General features: G+C 56.3%; 2 protein-coding genes across 4 annotated transcripts in view; one reads left to right on the plus strand and one right to left on the minus strand.

Moving 5' to 3' along the window:
• Positions 1–1334, minus strand: part of SGTA (small glutamine rich tetratricopeptide repeat co-chaperone alpha) — a 29543-nt gene extending 28209 nt beyond the window's left edge. The window contains exon 1 of the mRNA XM_024237341.3: positions 23–1334. The gene's annotated coding sequence lies outside the window, so the exon portion shown is untranslated. The remainder of the gene's footprint in view (positions 1–22) is intronic.
• Positions 1335–2299: 965 nt separating this feature from the next.
• Positions 2300–20589, plus strand: part of THOP1 (thimet oligopeptidase 1) — a 29049-nt gene continuing 10759 nt past the window's right edge. The window contains exons 1-6 of one of the 3 annotated variants that reach the window (XM_054539292.2): positions 2307–2494; positions 2974–3057; positions 8000–8212; positions 12339–12487; positions 13655–13762; positions 17286–17388. In XM_054539292.2, the coding sequence (XP_054395267.2) occupies positions 2479–2494; positions 2974–3057; positions 8000–8212; positions 12339–12487; positions 13655–13762; positions 17286–17388 (673 nt within the window). In that variant the 5' untranslated portion in view covers positions 2307–2478. Of the gene's footprint in view, positions 2495–2973; positions 3058–7999; positions 8213–12338; positions 12488–13654; positions 13763–17285; positions 17389–20589 lie in introns of all 3 variants that reach the window. The other 2 variants (XM_054539293.2, XM_002828424.6) reach the window with 2 other exon arrangements.

The following is a 20589-nucleotide window of genomic DNA, read 5'->3' on the forward strand; positions in this document are numbered from 1 at the left end:
CAGCGCAGTGCCCCTCACTCACCTCTCAGGCGACCGATCCCCGACCCACCGACGGTTGCGCTTGCGCACCGCGGTGCCGCCCGGCCCCGGCCCCTGGGCGCGACGCCTGCGCAGAAGAAGGGCGCCCCGGGTTGCTTCCCTTCTGCACAGGCGCGTTAATGATCGAGGTGGGCGTGGAAGGAAGTGACGCAACGTAGAGGCGGGAACCAGCTGGTCGTTAGGGCAACTGACCTCTGCGACCTAATGGAGGCCGGAAATCGGGGCTGGTTTGCCCTCTAGAGCGGGAATGAAGCGGTGCACTGTGGAACAGTGGCTGACTCCAGCGGGTCGCTGAGCTGAGCACGTGGTGCTGGGCCGTCCACGTGGTGCAGCCGCGTTTGGACACCTGGACTCCAGAGCGTCACAGCTGCGCAATGAATGGGAGTCAGTGTTACCCGCTTACTATCTTTGTTCATTTATTCACCCACCCATCTACTCACCCACAAATGCATTCTTTCATGCGGTGTGAGACGTTTGTGAGTATAGAGACATTTGTAGACAGCAGGTGCCTAACATTCATTCAATATTTATTGCAAAGCAGCCGTAAAAACCAGCCAAGTGTCTACTCTCATTATTTTGCATTGGGGTAGACAGACAATAAACTAATAAACTAGTACATAAATAGAGAAACAAGAAATTTCACAGCAAACACTAAGAAAAAAAAATGAAGGTAGTGTGATTGTCATCGGGAGCTAAGTTGCATGGGATGGGCAGGAAAGATCACCCTTTAGATTTGGATTTCAAGGATAGGAAAGTCCAAACGGACCCCAGGCACAGGGAACAGCGAAAATGAAGGCCGACGTAAAATTGAGCTTGGTGTGCTCAAGACATGTGAAAAAAAAGAGACCAAATGATGAGAAATTTCCAAGGACGACAGAAAACTGATCACCATCTGAGTTACAGTTGCCAGAAATGTTCTCTCCCAATTCATTTTCGTCCTACTCGAAATACATGCACGATTAATGGCGTGGATTATTTTAATTTCTTTTGCAGAAATAAAGGAGGTGAGGCCGGGCGTGGTGGCTCACGCCTGTAATCCCAGCACTTTGGGAGGCCAGGGGGCAGATCGCTTGAGGTCAGGAGTTCGAGACCAGCCTGGCCAACATAGTGAAACCCTGTACCTACTAAAAATACAAAAATTAGCCGGGTGTGGTGTGGGCATTTGTAGTCCCAGCTACTCGGGAGGCTGAGACAGGAGAATCGCTTGAACCCGAGAGGCGGAGGTTGCAGCGAGCCGAGATCGCGCCATTGCACTCCAGCCTGGGCGACTGAGTGAGACTCTCTCAAGCCCGTCCAAAGGAAAACAAAACAAAACAAACAACAACAACAAAAAAAACAAAAAAGGGAAGAAAGAAGGTCGGTTGTTTTGGTTTTTGCCAGTTTAATTGTAGTACATTGTTTTTTCTGGGTGCCCTAACAGCTCAAGACAGACGGTTCAAGATGTTTTTTGTTTTAACTCACAACACTGCATGTAGGTCAGGCTACTGCACTGTTCCAAAACACCTGTTATTTGACATGAATCCGTTTACTTGCTTTTGTTTCTGACAAAAAAAAAAAAAAACTTGGCCCGGCGCGGTGGCTCACGCCTGTAATCCCAGCACTCTGGGAGACGGAGGCGGGCGGATCATGAGGTCAAGAGATCAAGACGATCCTGGCCAACATGGTGAAACCCCCTCTTTACTAAAAATACAAAAATTAGCTGGGGTGGGGGCTGGCGCCTGTAGTCCCAGCTACTGGAAAGGCTGAGGCAGGAGAATTACTTGAACCAGGGAGGCGGAGGTTGTAGTGAGCCGAGATTGCTGCCACTGCACTCCAGCCTGGGCGACAGAGCGAGACTCCGTCTCAAAAACAACCAGACAAAACACCAAAACTTCTGATTAATTTAATTGATTCGTCGGATTCAGATGCTGGAAAGTGGGCCTGGGATACAGTAAGCGATCAATAATAACACTGGCCCAACACACAGCTATAAGAAGCGAGGCAAGTACACATTAACACGGTAGCCTGAAGCCCAGGCGAAGTCTCAGTGGAATGAGCCGCGCAGAGGCTCAGAGGCATCAGTGGCGTGCGGTTTCCAAGGAAACCGTCCTTCCTAGCCACCCCAGCGGCTCTGGAGGGGTAGAGCAAGAGGCTCCGCCCACGCACCTCCGAGACCAATGACGGACCGGGAGGGTTACGGCGAGTGCGCAGAGGGCTCCAGCGTCCCGGCCCTCCTCCTTTAGCTGTGGGCGGGGCTCGGGGGCGCGTGCGTCCTGCCCTCCCTGTGCGCGCGCCGCCCCAGCATGCCACGGGAGCGCGGGCGGTGGGCCCCTTGGTGCCCAGGCGGCCGTGGCGGCGGTGGCGGCGGTTGGGCCGAGGGAGACGGCCTCAGTGGCCGAGGTGGCTGGACGCGTAGCAGGTGGAAGGAGGGAGGGAGCCGCAGGCGCAGACCCACCCGCCATGAAGCCCCCCGCAGGTACCGACTACCCCGCTCGCCGGACCCGGGCGTCCCCTGCACCCTCGCTCCTCCCGGGGTCGCGACTTGGGCCTAAGGCTGGAGCGAAGCGACCCCCGAGCTACCCTCGGCCGGGCTGGAGGGGCAGCGGGGGAGGTGGGCGACCCTGCTCCCTCGTTTGCCGAATGAATGAACCAGCTTTTCCAGCGCTTCATTCATTCTGCAAAGTTGGTGGCGCTTCCCTTCCGGATGGTTCGGGCCCCGTGGCGAACCCTGGGGATGCCGTGATTTAACGACTCCAGTCCCCGTTTTCCCGGAATTCTAGAGCCAGAGACAGACATTCAAAAATTAAATAAGAGAGGATCGAAGATAGGGAGGGAACGGTGCTCTGGTGCAGATAAACACGAACGGGGCAGTCCCAGGGACACGTCTTTAGAGAGAGGGTGGTCCTGGGGGGCTTTTCTGAAGAGGTGAGCGTCGACTTGCTTGATTGGGAGAAGCAGGTGTCCTGCCAAGACCGGGGAAGGAGGCGTCCCGGGAGGAGAGAACGTGTTTGGAGAGCAGAAAGTCAGTTTGGCTGGAAGGTAACGAGGGGACCTTTTAATTTTGTTATTTATTTACTTTGTTGCCCAAGCGGGAGTGCAGTGGTGCGACCACGACTCCCTGCAGCCTCGATCTCTTGGGCTCAATCAATCCTCCCGCCTCAGCCTCCTGAGTAACTGGGACTACAGGCCTGCACCACCACACTTGGCTAATTTTTGTAGAAACGAGGTTTCGCCATGTTGCCCAGGCTGGTCTTGAAGTCCTGGGTTCAAGCAATCCACCTGCCTCGGCCTCCCAAAGTGCTGGGATTACAGACATGAGCCACTGTACCCAGCCAAGACCCTTTTAATTTAAAGGCAAAGGGGCGATGTGACCTGTGTACTGTTTATTTATTTATTTTTTGAGACAGTGTCTGTCTCCCAGGCTGGGGTGTAGTGGTGCAATCTCTGCTCACACAGGCTCACTGCAACCTCCACCTCCCGGGTTCAAGCTATTCTCCTGCCTCAGCCTCCCAGGCAGCTGGGATTTCAGGCGCCCACCACTACACCTGGCTAATTTTTTTTTTTTTTTTTTTTGGAGATAGAGTCTTGCTCTGTCACCCAGGCTGGAGTGCAGTGGCGCGATCTCGGCTCACTGCAAGCTCCGCCTCCCGGGTTCACGCCATTCTCCTGCCTCAGCCTCCCGAGTAGCTGGGACTACAGGCGCCTGCCACCACGCCCGGCTAATTTTTTTTGTATTTTTAGCAGAGACGGTGCTAGCCAGGATGGTCTCGATCTCTTGACCTTGTGATCCGCCTGCCTCGGCCTCCCAAAGTGCTGTGATTACAGGCGTGAGTCACCACGCCCGTCACACCTGGCTAATTTTTGTATTATTAGTAGAGATGGGGTGTCACCATCTTGGCCAGGCTGGTCTCGAACTTCTGACCTCAAGTGATCCGTCTGCTTCGGCCTCCCAAAGTGCTGGGATTACAGGCATGAGCCACCGTGCCCGGCCTGGATTTTAGAAGGTCACTAAGGTTGTTGAGGCAACTCCTCGCCCCTATCCTTGGCTTTTCTCTTGCCCAGCCACACTCTCCCAGCTCTTTGTCCAGCCCATTGCGATGAGGGTGATAATTGTAATAATGATAACCAGGGATATTCAGGCCTTGGGGAGGAAGGAATGTTGTCTGCCTTGTTTGCTACTGGATCCTTGGCACGATCAGTAAATATTTACAGGATGAACTGACGTCCACAAGTTTTTCAAATCCTGACTCCTCCAGGAGAATTTTCTGACAGTTCCAGTTCCCATTGAGCTCCGTCCTTTCTGAGCCCCTGAAGCTCTTCTTTACCCCACGGTTTAATGTAGATCCACGGTCCCTTTTTTGCAGTTCTAAAATCCTAAATACTCTGTAAACTGAAAGGTTTGCCTTAAGTTCACAGCAAAGTCATTTGGCCAGAAAATGACCTCAACTGACCGACCGAGAGCCTTTCTTTTTCCCACTTAGCGAATATCATTGATTCTCAGCTGGGGTGATTGTGCTACCTCAGGGGACACTGGGCGATGTCTGGAGACATTTGTGGTTGTCACAGTTGGGGGGCGCTCCTGGTTTGGAGTGGATGGAGGCCAGGGACGCTGCTCAGCACCCTGCAGTGCCCAGGACAGCTCCACCCCAGAGAACGATCCGGCCCCAATGGCCACAGTGCAGACAGGGAGAGACCCTGGTGCGTATTCCTGCATCTCACTGCAGAAACAGTAATTTGATTTCGGAGTGCGGCCCCAGCCTCCCTAGTGATTTGGAATACATGGCACTTGGACTCTATTGCTTTTCTGCAATGGGGGGAAGTTCTGAATGTTAGAATGTCCCCGGCCCCAAGACTTTTTGGACAGGAGAGCATGGTCTGTAATAACAGCTACCTCTTGAAAACTTTCTGGTGGTATTCAGGATACAAGATGTTTTGCCTTCATTCCTCACTGAATTCTTAGATAGTTCTTGTTCTCTGCACCCTGAATTGTTCCCATTTTGCAGGTGGGAAGCCTTAGAGTTAACGTTTCTTGCCAGAATCCCAGAGCTAGCAAGTGGCAGAGGTGGGGTCCGCACCTGGGCCATCTGACTTCAGCTTCTGCGTTCTGAGCTAGCTTGTTGTGCCTGCCCCAGCCTTTGTAAAAATGCACATCTGATTGTTAGTGCCACTGTCCCATCCCCTTCCTGTCCCTTTCCAGGGCTCCACCTTGCACTCAGGATTGAAGTTCAAAGCCTTCATTGTCATCTACACCAGGAGTTGGCAAACTCTGGCCTGCTTATTTTTTTTGAGACAGAGTTTCACTCTTGTTGCCCAGGCTGCAGTGCAACGGCACGATCTCAGCTCACTGCACCCTCCGCCTCCCAGGTCCAAGTGGTTCTCCTGCCTCAGCCTCCCAAGCAGCTAGTATTACAGGTGCCCGCCACCACGCCCAGCTAATTTTTGTATTTTTAGTAGAGACAGGGTTTCTCCATGCTGGCCACGCTGGTCTTGAACTCCTAACCTCAGGTAATCCGCCCGCCTTGGCTTCCCAAAGTGTTGGGATTACAGGCACGAGCCACAGCACCCAGCCAAGACGGAGTCTTGCTCTGTCGCCTAGGCTAGAGTGCAGTGGTGCAATCTCAGTTCACTGCAACCTCTGGCTCCTGGGTTCAAGCGATTTTCCTGTCTCAGCCTCCAGAGTAGCTAGGATTACAAGCCCGCACCACCACACCCGGCTAATTTTTGTATTTTTAGTGGAAACGGGATTTCACCACGTTGTCCAGGCTGGTCTCGAACTCCTGACTTCAAGTGATCCGCCCGCCTTGGCCTCCCAAAGTGCTGGGATTATAGGCGTGGGCCACCGTACCTGGCCAGGCCTGCCTATTTTTGTACACCCCTGGAACTGAAGATGATTTTTGGATGAGACAGAAACCATATGTGGCCCACAAACCTGTTTGCTGGCCCCCTGGGTCCTCTGCAGAACTGTTTGCTGGCCCCCTGGGTCCTCTGCAGAACTGTTTGCTGGCCCCCTGGACCCTCTGCAGAACTGTTTGCTGGCCCCCTGGGTCCTCTGCAGAACTGTTTGCTGGCCCCCTGGACCCTCTGCAGAACTGTTTGCTGGCCCCCTGGACCCTCTGCAGAACTGTTTGCTGGCCCCCTGGGCCCTCTGCAGAACTGTTTGCTGGTCCCCTGGACCCTCTGCAGAACTGTTTGCTGGCCCCCTGGACCCTCTGCAGAACTGTTTGCTGGCCCCCTGGGTCCTCTGCAGAACTGTTTGCTGGCCCCCTGGACCCTCTGCAGAACTGTTTGCTGGCCCCCTGGACCCTCTGCAGAACTGTTTGCTGGCCCCCTGGGCCCTCTGCAGAACTGTTTGCTGGTCCCCTGGACCCTCTGCAGAACTGTTTGCTGGCCCCCTGGACCCTCTGCAGAACTGTTTGCTGGCCCCCTGGGTCCTCTGCAGAACTGTTTGCTGGCCCCCTGGACCCTCTGCAGAACTGTTTGCTGGCCCCCTGGACCCTCTGCAGAACTGTTTGCTGGCCCCCTGGGCCCTCTGCAGAACTGTTTGCTGGTCCCCTGGACCCTCTGCAGAACTGTTTGCTGGCCCCCTGGACCCTCTGCAGAACTGTTTGCTGGCCCCCTGGGCCCTCTGCAGAACTGTTTGCTGGCCCCCTGGACCCTCTGCAGAACTGTTTGCTGGCCCCCTGGACCCTCTGCAGAACTGTTTGCTGGCCCCCTGGGCCCTCTGCAGAACTGTTTGCTGGTCCCCTGGACCCTCTGCAGAACTGTTTGCTGGCCCCCTGGACCCTCTGCAGAACTGTTTGCTGGCCCCCTGGGTCCTCTGCAGAACTGTTTGCTGGCCCCCTGGGCCCTGCACGGTTAGGTGTTTCCAGGTGGTTTTGCCACTTTCTCTGTGCTGAGCCGCACTGACTTCGCATAGTCACCCTTCCCGCAGCTGCTCTCGCTGTCAGGAGCCCCCGCCTGCCATTCTTGTTTTCAGGCTCCATTTACCCATTTCGCAGAGAGGCCCTGGACTGAGTGGCCGGGCCACATATGACTCGCCCGCAGCACCTGTGGGTCTGGCACGGCCACACGCCAGGCTGACTTTCTTGTCGAGTTCATGAATGGAGGCCTGCTTGTTCCCCCCACTGGGTGTGGGGTGTGGAAGAAGCAGGTAGAAGAAGGGACTCCTCCCGGAAACCCCCCCATACCTTACCTTTCCCCTCTGGCATGGCAGGAGTTGAGCAGTGCGTGGGTGGTCCTGGACTTCCCCTTTTGTGAACACCCAGGGGTTTGTACAGGCTGATCTGTGCGTGGTGTCTCCACTCTAAGGCAGGGGGATTTTTTTTTCTTTGAGATGGAGTCTCGCTCTGTCACCCAGGCTGGAGTGCAGTGGTGCTATCTAGGCTCACTGCAACCTCCACCTCCCGGGTTCAAGCAATTCTCCAGCCTCAGCCTCCCGAGTAGCTGGGATTACAGGCGTGCGTGCCACCACGCCCAGCTAATTTTTGTATTTTTGGTAGAGATGGGGTTTCACCATATTGTTCAGGCTGGTCTCAAACTCCTGACCTTGTGATCTGCCCGTCTTGGCCTCCCAAAGTGCTGGGATTACAGGCGTGAGCCACCAAGCCCGACCGGGCAGGGGGATCTTTAACAGCAGCATCATCTCTATTCTGGGCTGGATCGTTCTCTGCTGGGGCCGTCTTGGTCACTGCAGGGTACTAAGCAGGATCCCTGGCCTCCACCCACTCCACGCCAGGAGCATCTGCAGCCACGACAGCCACAGGTGTCCTAGATGTCACCCAGGGTCCCCTGGATGGGATTGATGGCAGAGTAGCCTCCTGCTCTAGAGGACTGGTCAGTCTGTGCTTCCCTACAAGAGCCCTGGACCTCACTCTTCTGGATGACAAGCGGGTGATCCCTTCTTTTCCCTCTGCCCTCCTGACTTTAACCCTAACTGAACCGAAAGCAGACCCGCCCGGCACTGGGTTTTGTTTCTGCGCAGCCTGTGCAGGAGACGTGGCGGACGCAGCATCTCCGTGTTCTGTGCTAAACGACCTGCGATGGGACCTGAGCGCCCAGCAGATAGAGGAGCGCACCAGGGAGCTCATTGAGCAGACGAAACGCGTGTACGACCAGGTCGGCACCCAGGAGTTTGAGGACGTGTCCTACGAGAGCACGCTCAAGGCGCTGGCCGATGTGGAGGTCACCTACACAGGTAAGTCCCAGGCAGAGTCTGGGCGTGGGCTGCAGGTGCTGAGGGAGGTGGCACCGCAGGCAGGAGTAGCCCAGCCCATGTGAGCCGGTTCAGAACCTGGCGTGAAGTGTCACCAGCACCCTGCCCTTGCGCACAGGGCAGCAACACCTACTCCCAGTCTGGTCGTGGTGGCTAAATCAGATGGCTGGGCAGAGGCGTCTGGCAGGTGCTGGTCACTGGAGGTGTCGGAGAGAGGCACTTCTGCCCGTGCTCCGCTCTGCTTCACAGCCTTGTCCATTCAAAGGACTCCCTGGTTGTGTAATCTGAGAGCAGGAGATGAGAAAATGTGTCTAAACAGCACGCTTCTCCAGCCTCTCCCAGAGCCAGCAGCCTTGAACCCTGACCCCGTCTGGCCTCTTTCCCTGGCCCGGGAAGGCGGGTATTTGTTTCTCTCTGAATGACTGAACTTGGCCCCCTTGGCTTCTGCCTCTGCGCCCTCCGGTGGGGGTGACCTCGTGACCTCGGGCGTCCTCCTCGCCCTCAGCCCGATCCTCCTCCTCTCCTTGGGGTCCCTGTGCTCACGGTGAGGAGTGAGGTGCCTAGTGACAGGGGTTAGGGACATTGCTTCCCGAGCTCTGCCTAAGGCTGACGGTGTACCTGCCTGACCAAGAGACCCAGAGAGTCTCCGCAGGGAGCTCTGAGTGAGGCAACTCCCCACTCTTCCATCTAGCGGAAGGCCTGTTTGCTGGGAACCATCGAGAATCCTTGAGTTCAAGCCCAGGGTTCTCTCGTGTTCCCGAGGCATCCCCTGAAAGGCTTGGCCTCCGTGGCCCGTGCCATGCGGCCTCCAGAGGGTTTGCTGTCTGGGCCAGGGGCTGGAGGGAGGGCTGAAGCTCCGCAAGCACCCGAGCCTGCATCCCCCGCAGCCTCCGCTTGGAATCCTGACCCTCTTCCCACTCCCTCTGGCTTCTGACCAGTGGCTTAGAGCCCAGCATGACCTCGGTTTCCCCTCCTCGGCCACGTGGTGGCCCCTTGTCCCTCCCGCAGGAGTCTCATGAGGCTCAGGTGATACCAGTTCCCTCTTATGGCGCCCAGCGGTGCCAGGCATCATTGCCCCCGCCTTCCCCTCCTGCTGCCTTTCCTCTCCTCCTTCACCTGGTGGTGAGACCAGCGTTAAAGGAAACTGAATTCGGCCCCAGTGCTCCCCTCGGGGCCTTTCCGCTTCCCTCAGGGGGACGCCCAGCATCCTCGGTGTGGTCTTCAGCGCCCTGCACCATCTGTGCCTGGACGTGCAGTCTCCTCGTGCCTGGCACCCTCCCCCAGCCAAGGCCTCTCCAGCCGGCCCCTCGCGCCCCTTGCCCTGTGCTCTGCTGAATGCCCGGCTTCTCTCTGATCACAGATTAAGTCCACTTCACCCAGGAGCCCTTCCTCCTCCTCCTGTCCCCATGCCAGCTGCCTGGATTAGTCCCTGCACGGCACTGTCGTCCCTGCGGTCGCTTGTCTAATCAGTCGCCCGTAAATCCCAAGAGGACAGAGCGGATTTTCTTTCTCTCTTCAGCCCCAGCGTCAGGCCTGGCCCAGAGCCCCCACTACAGGCTTTTTTGTTGTTTTTTTGAGACAGGGTCTTGCTCTGTCACCCAGGCTGCTGTAGTGCAGTGGTGTGAATGGCTCACTGAAGCCTCCATCTCCCAGGCTCAAGCCATCTTTAATTTTTAGTAGAGACGAGGTCTTGCTATATTGCCCAGGCTGATCTAGAACTCCTGAGCTCAAGCTTCCTGCCTGCCTTGGCCTCCAAAAGTGTGGGGATTACAGGCATGAGCCACCGTGCCCAGCCCACCCCCACTCTAAACACACAGAGCCTTCTCCAAATGCGCGGAGCCTCCTCCAGTTACACGGAGCCTCCTCCAAACTTACCGAGGCCTGGGGACATTTCTGTTGGCCCAGAATTGAGGTCAAGTGACCAGACTGCAATTTGAATTCAGGTCTTTCTGCTGCAAAGTATACGCTTTTTTTAAAAAAATTTATTATTATTAGGGGGTTTTTTTGTTTGTTTTTTGTTTTTTTAGAATGAGTCTTGCTCTGTCACCCAGGTTGGAGTGCATGGCGCTGTCATGGCTCACTGCAGCCTCAACCTCCCAGGCTCAAGCGATCCTCCTGCCTCGGCCTTCTAAGTAGCTGAGAGCACAAGTGTGTGCCACCGTGCCTGGCTAATTTGCTTTTTTAAACTGCTCCATTGAGATATGATTTGCATAACATACAGTTCACCCATTTAAACCACACACTTCAGGCTGGGCAGCGGCTCACACCTGTCATCCCAGCACTTTGGGAGGCCGAGATGGGCGGATGACTTGAGGTCAGGAGTTCGAGACCAGCCTGACCAACATCCAGAAATCCTGTCTCTACTAAAAATACAAAATTAGCCAGGCGTGGTGGCACATGCCTGTAATTTCAACTACTCGGGAGGCTGAGGCAGCAGAATCACTTGAACCCGGGAGGTGGAGGTTGCAGTGAGCCAAGATCACACCATTGCACTCCAGCCTGGGCAACAGCATTGAAACTCTTGTCTCAAACAAACAAACAAAAAAAAAACACACACTTCAGGGGTTTTTAATAAATTTGCAGCATTGCTCAGCTGTCACCATTCTTTCATTTTAGAGCATTTTCATAACCCCAGAGAGAAACTTTATACCCTTCAGTGGTCACGCTCCATCCCCCCTGCCCCCAGCCCCGGCACCCACGCGTCCTCTCCTGTCTCTGTGGATGGGCCTATCCTGGATATTTCATAGAAATGGCACCACACGGCCGGGCGCGGTGGCTCAGGCCTGTAATCCCCGCACATTGGGAGGCCGAGGCAGATGGATCATGAGGTCAGGGGTTCAAGACCAGCCTGGCCAACATAGTGAAACCCTGTCTCTGCTAAAAATACAAAAATTAGCCGGGCATGGTGGCGTGCGCCTGTAGTCCCAGCTACCCGGGAGGCCGAGGCAGGAGAATCGCTTGAACCCAAGAGATGAAGGTTGCAGTGAGCCGAGACTGCACCACTGCACTCCAGCTTGGGCAACAGAGTGACACTTCGTCTCAAAAAAAACAAATGGCATCACACACTGTGTGACCTTTTGTGTCTGGCTTCTTTCTCTGCATGTGACATCCTCGGGCTGCATCCACACCGCAGCCTGTTCCAGAGCCTTGTTCCTTTTCATGGCTGAGTTGTGTTCCACTGGGCAGAGGCCACATCTTCTCAGTCCATTCACTCGTGGATGGACCTTTTGGCAATTGCGAATCGCGCTGCTGTGAGTGCACGTGTGCATATTCCTGTGTGGATGTGTGTTCGTGTCTCCTGGCTGGATGCCTGGCACTGGAGTCATGGGGGTCATGGGATGACTCCATTTTAAAGCTTTTTTTTTTTTCTTTTTTTGAAATGGAGCCTCACTCTGTCGCCCAGGTTGGAGTGCAGTGGTGCCATTTCAATTCGCTGCAACCTCCGCCTCCCGGGTTCAAGCTATTCTCCTACCTCAGCCTCCCAAGTAGCTGGAATTACAGGCACGTGCCACCACGCCTGGCTAATTTTTGTATTTTTAGTAAAGATCGGGTGTCACCTTGTTGGCCAGGCTGGTCTCGAACTCCTGACCTCAAGTGATCTGACTGCCTCAGCCTCCCAAAGTGCTGGGATTACAGGCTTGGCCACCACACCTGGCCTAAAGCTTATGCTTTTCTAGCCACTGACACTTCCTCTACTCAACCTAAAGCATAGATGTGCTCAAGAAATTGTAAGTAGTTTATGCATTTAAATGTGACCTTCGCCAGCTGCAGCTCTCTCTGGAATGGAATTCCGTCAGCCTCTGTTTCGTCGTACCCAGCTCTGTTGGGGTCCTCCTTAGCTTGGAGGGCTTTGAGTTGAATCCTTGTTTTTCTTTGGTCTGTAAGATCTCCAAGGACACAGGCAACAGCACCTCCTTTCTCCATCCCAGGGCCCAGCCTGGAGGGGATGGTGGCGTGTGCCTGTAGTCCCAGCTACCTGGGAGGCTGAGGCAGGAGAGAGTTCACGGGGGGATTCAGCAGACAGGCCTGGGAGAGGGGTCCGGGCAACACCTGCCAGTTGTACTGGGGCCTATTCTCACACCTGTCTCCCTGGTCCCCCCTGTTTTAGTTCAGAGGAATATCCTTGACTTCCCCCAGCACGTTTCCCCCTCCAAGGACATTCGGACGGCCAGCACGGAGGCCGACAAGAAGCTCTCTGAGTTCGACGTGGAGATGAGCATGAGGGAGGACGTGTACCAGAGGATCGTGTGGCTCCAGGTGAGGGGGCCCTGCGGGGAGTGCAAATAGCCTCCCAAGTAACTGGGAATATAGGCGCACGCCACCACACCCGGCTAATTTTTGTATTTTTAGTAGAGACGGGGTTTCAACGTGTTGGTCAGGCTGGTCTCGAACTCCTGACCTCAAGTGATCCGCCCACCTCGGCCTCCCACAGTGCTAGGATGACAGGTGTGAGCCACTGTGCCCGGCCCATTTTTTGTATTTTTAGTAGGCACAAGGTTTTGCCATGTTGGTCAGGCTGTTCTCAAACTCCTGACCTTAGGTGATCCGCCCGCCTTGGCCTCCCAAAGTGCTGAGATCACAGGCCTGAGCCACTGCGCCCGGCCACACATGTGCACTTTCATTTCCTTTCCTGGCCATCCTAGCGTGACCCAAACACCCCATCCCCACATGGCGTGAACTGGGAGGGCCTGGCGGCATGGCTGCATGGGCTCCTGCTCCCCTGGATGCTCCTCCCAGTATGCAGTGGGGCCTTTGCTGTTGATGTCACATGATCAGGAGAGACCCAGAGACCCTCCTGCTGCTGTTCTTCCTCTTAGGCGAGGACCCCCGGGAATGCGCTGATGTGTCCCACAGTCTCAGGGACATGCAGCCCTAGTGCTTTGGTAAATATAGATCAGGGTGGCCCATGATAGCCGTGGATTGTTATTTTTTTTAATTTAAATACAGACAGGGTCTCACAACGTTGCCTACGCTTGTCTCGGACTCCTGGGCCCAAGCAATCCTCCCACCTCCACCTTCCAGAGTTTCTGTTGAGACAACGAGAGGTTTCCATGCAGGTGCAGGAAGGAATCGAGAGCCCTTGTCAACTTTGCCCAGGTCCCCAGTGGTGACCTTTTGCAAAACTATGGTGTCATCTATGTCCCGATACTGACCTGGGGACCACCGGCAATCTAATTCCCATTCAGCCATCACCCTGGTGAAGGAGCTCTGGGCTGATGTTAGTGTGGGGCTCTTCCAAACAAAGCGAACGTTTGCACAGGTTTATGTAGGGACAGGTCGTCATTTCTCTGAGATAAATGCCCAGGAGTGCAGTTGCCAAGTCACATGGGGGCCGGATGATCAGGTTTTTAAGAAACTGCTAAACTGTTCTCTGGAGCAGCTGCACTGGCCCACGTCCTACATGCTTTGATGTTTTTATTCCAGGAGAAAGTTCAGAAGGACTCACTGAGGCCCGAGGCTGCGCGGTACCTGGAGCGGCTAATCAAGCTGGGCCGGAGAAACGGGCTTCATCTCCCCAGAGAGACTCAGGAAGTGAGTGCTGGGTGTAGGGGGTGCTGGGCATGGGCAATGGTCGATCCTAGTGAGTGCTGGGCACAGGGAGTGCCCAGTCCCAGGGAGTTCTGGGAGCGAGAAGTGCAGGGCAGGGGGAGTGCTGGGTGCGGGGAGTGCCGGGCTCAGGGAGTGCTGGGTCCCGGGGAGTGCTGGACTCAGGGAGTGCTTGGGCACAGGGAGTGCTGGGTGCAGGGAGTGCTGGGTGTGAGGAGTGCTCGGTCGTGGGGAGTACTGAGTTCAGGGAGTGCTTGGGCTTGGGGAGTGCTGGGTGGGGGGAGTGCTCGGTCCCAGGGAGTACTGGGCATGGGGAGTATTGGGTGTAGGGAGTGCTCGGTCCCGGGGAGTACCAGGCGTGGGAAGTACTGGGTGTGGGGAGTGCTCAGTCCCGGGGAGTACTTGGCACAGGGAGTACTGGGCACGGGGAGTGCTCAGTTGTGGGGAGTGCTGGGCTCAGGGAGTACTGGGTGTGGGGAGTGTTGGGCGTGGCCAGTGGAGCTCCCGTGGCCCCCTGCCCCTGCCTCCTCGGGAGCATCCTCCCTTCAGGGCCGTCCCCCGGCCTGATGTCCATCTTTCTGCTGCTTGAGGACCTGAACTTTGGCAAGGCAGGTCCACACAGACATGGGGCGCAGAAGCTCGGTAACGAGGGGAGCCCCTCCACCCGCTGCCCAGTGTGCCTGATGTGGGTGTCTCAGGGGTGACGTGAGTTAGTTGGTGCAGAGCTGGGAGCACATTGCTGAAGTCAAGCGTGGTGTGTTAGCAGAAGACCGGGGTTCAGTGGCACCAACAGAGCAGTGGCGACTGCCACTGGAAAGATGTGTGTCACGGTTCCCAGGAACTGCCAGCTTGCCACACAGGAAGCACGGCTGGGTCAGGAGGCGTGCTCTGGGCAGGGCCTTCGCTGGGGTCCCTTGTGAAGGCATGGGTGTAGCGGGGAGTGGGCTCAGGGTTGGCTGGCTGGACCATCTCAGCCGGCCCTGGCATGGGGGCTGCCCCTCATCGGGTGCCTGGCCCTAGGGTAATGGGGGCCAGTGGGTGGTGCCCCAGAGTGTAGGGGCTCGAGACTGGTTGATTTGCACGTGAAAGATGTTTGCAAGTGAGCTGTTGACTGTCTCTGGGAGGGGCCATTTCTCTAGGGCCAGCAAGGCCCCCAAATGTCAAAGCATCGGAATACAAGCCCCTGACTCACCATGGTTTGACCGTGATGTGTGTTCAGTAGAAACCGTGCTTGGAATGCTGATCTTTCCCAGGCCAGCCACCTGGGCACCTGCTGTTCTGTGACGCTGGGCGCCGGCCACAGCCCCCAGCCAGCCTGCGATGGCGCAGGCGAACTGAAAACCGAAGTTACATGAGATACCCAACACCTCATATCCGATAGCCTTTGCCTTCGGCGGTCTCACCAGAATGTGGGCTGCCGTGAGTTCCTGAGCACGCTTAAGACAGGCCAGGTTAAGCTGTGATGTTCGGTCCTATTAAATGCATTAAATGCATTTGTGATTTATGATATTCTCAACTCACGATGGGTTTATTGGGACATACCCCTGTCCTAAGTCAAGGAGCATCTGTACAGAAAAGAAAGCACACAGTTCAATCAGGTTCCAGGCTGCAGCCAGAGCCCCGTGGCTGTCCCTGTTCTGGTTCCATAAAGCCACCACTGTCCTGGTTAGGGGGCATCTCCACCTTATGGCTGAGGCAACCAAGACTCAGAGAGGCCAGGTGAGTTTGTCAGTGAAACCAGCACTGACGAAAGCGGAGTCAGGGTCCGTCTCAGGACTTGGGGGACTGGGGGTTCTCAGCTCAGCCGCAGCAGACAAGAACCAGTTATTTTTATTTTTATTTATGTATTTATTTATTTATTTAGAGAGGGAGTCACACTCTGTCACCCAGGCTGGAGTGCAACGGTGTGATCTCAGCTCGCTGCAACCTCTGCCTCCTGGGTTCAAGCGATTCTCCTGCCTCAGCCTCCCGAGTAGCTGGGATTACGGGCACCTGCCAACACAGCCGGCTAATTTTTTTTAATTTTTGATAGAGACGGGTTTTTACTATGTTGGCCAGGCTGGTCTCAAACTCCTAACCTCAAGTGATTCACCCACCTCGGCCTCCCAAACTGCTGGGATAACGGGTGTGAGCCACCGTACCACAGTTATGTTTAAAACCCCCTCGGCTTGTCGCATGCCCAGCATGTGTGGCCATGTGCATGGCAGAAGCTACAGACTCTCCCACAAGGACCAGCGAGCAAGGAGGAAGCGGAGGCAGCCCTGCCCGGAGGGCAGCAGCGCAGAAAAGGTGCCAGGTCCGGATGCTGGCGAGCGGAGTTCCAGCGCGTCCCCGCAGCCCTTAGGGCCAGCGCTGTTTGCTCATTGAGTCTCCAGAGCCTTCCCTGGCATGGCTGGGTTTGTTATGTGAGATGGCAAGAGGGGGAGACGTTGGGAATTGCCTAGCATGGGGCCTAGTCCCAGGAGAGGCCCAGCAAGCCCTCAGCTGGTTCTGAACCGGGGCCTGCGTGACCAGCTACAGGCTCCCTGCAAAGTCCTGGGCCCGTTTCCCCCCCGCCCCCGCCGCCCTCTGTCCTGCAGATGAGCATTTCTGCTCTGGCCCCATGGAGCTGGGCTCCAGACCCGTCCGGCGGAGCTTCCAGCAGGAGGATCTGAGTCACAGTCCAGCCCTGCTGCCAGCCCGTCATGTGTCATGTGGCCTCAAGCCAGGCCCTCATCACATAGTGGTCACCTCCCAGCCTTCAAGGCCACCAGAGGGACCATTCAAGATTCATTTCCATTGTTGGTATCCCATATCGCCAGGGTCGAGTCTTAGCTGTTTCTAAATCCAGCTTTACCAGATAAGGGGTAAAATGTTCAAAAGCTGCCAGACACGGTGACTCATGCCTGTAATCCCAGCACTTTGGGAGGCTGAGGTGGGAGGATCCCTTGAGCCCAGGAGTTCGAAACCAGCCTGAGCAACATGGTGAAACCCTGTCTGTACCAAACATACAAAAATTAGCTGGGTGTAGTGGCGTGTACCTGTAGTCCTAGCTACTCAGGAGGCTGAGGCAGGAGGATCAATTGAGTTGGGAGGTTGAGGCTGCAGTGAGTCAAGATCATGCCACTGCACTCCAGCCTGGGCAACAGAGCAAGTCCCTGTCTCAGAAAAATGTTGAAAAGCTTAGGCTGTAGGCTCTGAAGGTGATTCCTTAATGGATAGGAGGGTCTGGAGCACTCTTGGCCAGGGCCACACCTGACAGACCGGAACACATCCCTGAGGTTGCCCGAGGTCACCCAGCTTTGGAGGCCGCAGCTGGTGTTGAAATCTGCACTGCGCAGCCTCGTGGCCTCCGTGTCTGTCTGTCCTCCGCCTCCTGGCTCACTCTTTCCTCCTTGGTTTCCCCTTCTTTTGGCCCGGTTCTTGGGGAAATCCCTCAGCCCTCGGTGAGAGCGTTCCCAGGCCTTGCATCGTCCCGCGGTGCCCGCCCCAGTCTCTCCCTCCTCTCACGCCTCGCCTTTCTCTCCAGAACATCAAAAGCATCAAGAAGAAGCTGAGCCTGCTGTGCATCGACTTCAACAAGAACCTGAATGAGGACACGACCTTCCTGCCCTTCATGCTCGAGGAGCTAGGTAGGGGCCGGGCAGTGGGGCATGAGTGGCCGTCGGTCCTGGGACTCACTGCAGGCCTGTCAGGCCCTCGGGGGCCGCCGCTTCCTCCTGTGGGCTTCTGTGCTGAAGGGCGGCAGGAGGCTGAAGTACGTGGACCTGACCGCCCTGGGCCGAGGACTTTCCTCACCGGGAGCACTCCAGGGCCGTTTACAGCCAAAAGCTCTGAGCCCTCCTTGGGGAGGGCCGTGGTCTGTCCCACCAAGATTCCACCCTGATAGAAAATGTCCCTGGCGGTGGCGGAAGCCCAGACCGGACGGGGTGGCCAAGGGCGCCAGTCTCAGCCGTGGCCCTGAGGGAACCACAGTTTTCCCTGGAGACCCCACTTCCTGCCTGCCTTTATTTATTTAACTTAATTAATTTATTTATTTATTTTGAGATGGAGTCTTGCTCTGTTGCCCAGGCTGGAGTGTAGTGGTGCGATCTCCACTCACTGCAACCTCCGTCCCCCGGGTTCAAGTGATTCTCCTGTCTCAGCCTCCTGAGTAGCTGGGACTACAGACGTATGCCATCACACCTGGCAAATTTTTTTATTTTTAGTAGAGACGGTTTCGCCGTGTTGGCCAGGGTGGTCTCAAACTCCTGGGCTCAGGATCTGCCCGCCTCAACCTCCCAAAGTTCTGGGATTACAGGCGTGAGCCACCGTGCCCAGCCAGGCTGGAATATTCTGATGGGTGCTATAGAATATAACCTCCAGTTCTAGACTCTGAATGTAGTTGCCTCTGAGGTGGTGGGTGAGGACAAGGCCCTCGTGGCCCGAGGCCCCCGCAGGCATGCGTTCCCTGAGGGAACACTCGCAGGTTGGGCGCTGCCAAGCTTGGCTGCCAGCCCCTTGCTCAGCCCTCCCGTGTCTCGGGCAGCACATCCTACCCTCAGCTTCTGGCACTCAGGAGAGACGACGGGCTACAGTCTGCCATAAAGCAAGTTTCCCAGCCCCGGGGACCCAGCCTGCCCCTTAGTGGGTGCACTGATCACCCGCACTGTCCCCGCAGCCGCACCTTCCCCACAGCCACCCACACCTTCCCGCAGCCGCACCGTCCCCGCAGCCACCCGCACCGTCCCCGCAGCCACCCATACCGTGCCTGCGGCCACCCGCGCCATCCCCGTGGGGCTGCTCCTCCGGCCTGCTCGTGTTAGCAAGCAGAAGGGCCCGGTGCCTGATGTGCTAGAAGCCAATGCCATGGCACCAAGGATTTGAGGAAACAAAAGCTTCTCATTGCAAGTGACTCCCAAGGAGACAGGGCGTCCAGCTCAAATCTGCCTCCTGTGCCAGCTTTCAGGCAGTACTTTCATGAGAGAAGGTGCAGAGGTGGATTCTGGGATTAGCAGGTGTTTGGTGGAAGGAAAGGGGAGGTCTGGAAGGTCCTCAGGTACACACAGTTATCTGTCCGTGCCAGCTCGTGGGTCCTGGGTGTGAATCCTGGGGAAGTCTGTATGAAGCGTGGTGGAAGTTCAGTTGGCGTCAGCGAGCTGGTTCTGCACAGACTCTGCTGGCTCATGTGGGTTCCAGCCGGTTTCAGCCAGTTTCAGCCAGTTTTGTTCTTGTCAGCATTTCAGCTGCCTGTTTCTTTTCACGTTTGCCATCCTGCAAACTCGAGTGTTTGTGGATTTTGGTGTCTAACTCTTTGGGGCGCCGTTCCATTTGTCGGGCCTGAGGGGCCTCCCGTGCAGGTGGCTTGAGTTCCATGTGGCCAGGTGACACCATCACGTGGGTGGCCAGCGCGTTGAGTGACAGTCTCCAGGGCTCTCCGCTGCCCCGGGACCTGTTTCCCTTTGTGGTCAGTCATTTCTCAGGAGACGCCTTGCGATGGTCTTAGTTCCTTTTCTTCTGCTTACAACAGAAAATCTAAAGCCATGTAGTTTATACGAAAAGGAATTAACTTGTCACAGCTCTGGAGGCTGAGAAGTCCCAGGTCGAGGGGCCATATCTGGCCAGGGCCTTCTTCCTGGTGGGGACTCTGTAGCCCTGAGGCGGCCAGGGTGTCACATGGCAAGGGGAGGGGGCTGAGCAAGCCGGTTCCACCCAGGTCTCTCCTCCTCACAAAGCCTCAGGCCTCTGCCACATTAACCCATCAGTCCCTTCATCCCTGAATACATGAATGGATTCATCCATTCCTGAAGGCGGAGCCCACATCACCCAGTTGCCTCTTGAAGGCCCCAGTACCTAATCCTGCCGTCTCCTAATACTGCCATCTCCAACACCGCCATCTCCTGATACCCACATCTCCCGATACCCACATCTCCCAATACCGCTACCTCTCAACACCGCCACCTCCAACACCGCCATCTCCCGATACCCACATCTCCCAATACCGCTACCTCTCAATACCACCACCTCCAACACCGCCATCTCCCGATACCCACATCTCCCAATACCGCTACCTCTCAACACCGCCACCTCCAACACCACCATCTCCTGATACCCACATCTCCCGATACCCACATCTCCCAATACCGCTACCTCTCAACACCGCCACCTCCAACACCGCCATCTCCCGATACCCACATCTCCCAATACCGCTACCTCTCAATACCACCACCTCCAACACCACCATCTCCAACACCGCCACCTCCAACACCGCCATCTCCTGATACCCACATCTCCCGATACCCACATCTCCCAATACCGCTACCTCTCAATATGGCCACCTCCCAATACCACCATCTCCAACACCGCCACCTCCAACACCGCCTCCCGACACCACCACCTCCCGACACCAACACCTCCCGACACCCCCACCTCCCGACACCCCCACCTCCCGACACCAACACCTCCTGACACCCACACATCCCTACACCCCCACCTCCCAACACCAACACCTCCTGACACCCCCACCTCCTGACACCAACACCTCCCGACACCCCCACCTCCTGACAGCAACACCTCCCGACACCCCCACCTCCCGACACCAACACCTCCCGACACCCACACATCCCTACACCCCCACCTCCCAACACCAACACCTCCTGACACCCCCACCTCCCGACACCCCCACCTCCCGACACCCACACCTTCCGACACCCCCACCTCCCTACACCGCCACCTCCCTACACCGACACCTCCCAACACCCCCATCTCCCGACACCCCCATCTCCCGATACCCCCATCTCCCGATACCACCATCTCTGGCATTAAGTTCCTGGTGCATTTTGGAGGGGACTCAC

The sequence above is a fragment of the Pongo abelii genome, chromosome 20 (assembly GCF_028885655.2).
Source record: "Pongo abelii isolate AG06213 chromosome 20, NHGRI_mPonAbe1-v2.0_pri, whole genome shotgun sequence".
In the NCBI taxonomy this organism is placed as follows: domain Eukaryota; kingdom Metazoa; phylum Chordata; class Mammalia; order Primates; family Hominidae; genus Pongo; species Pongo abelii.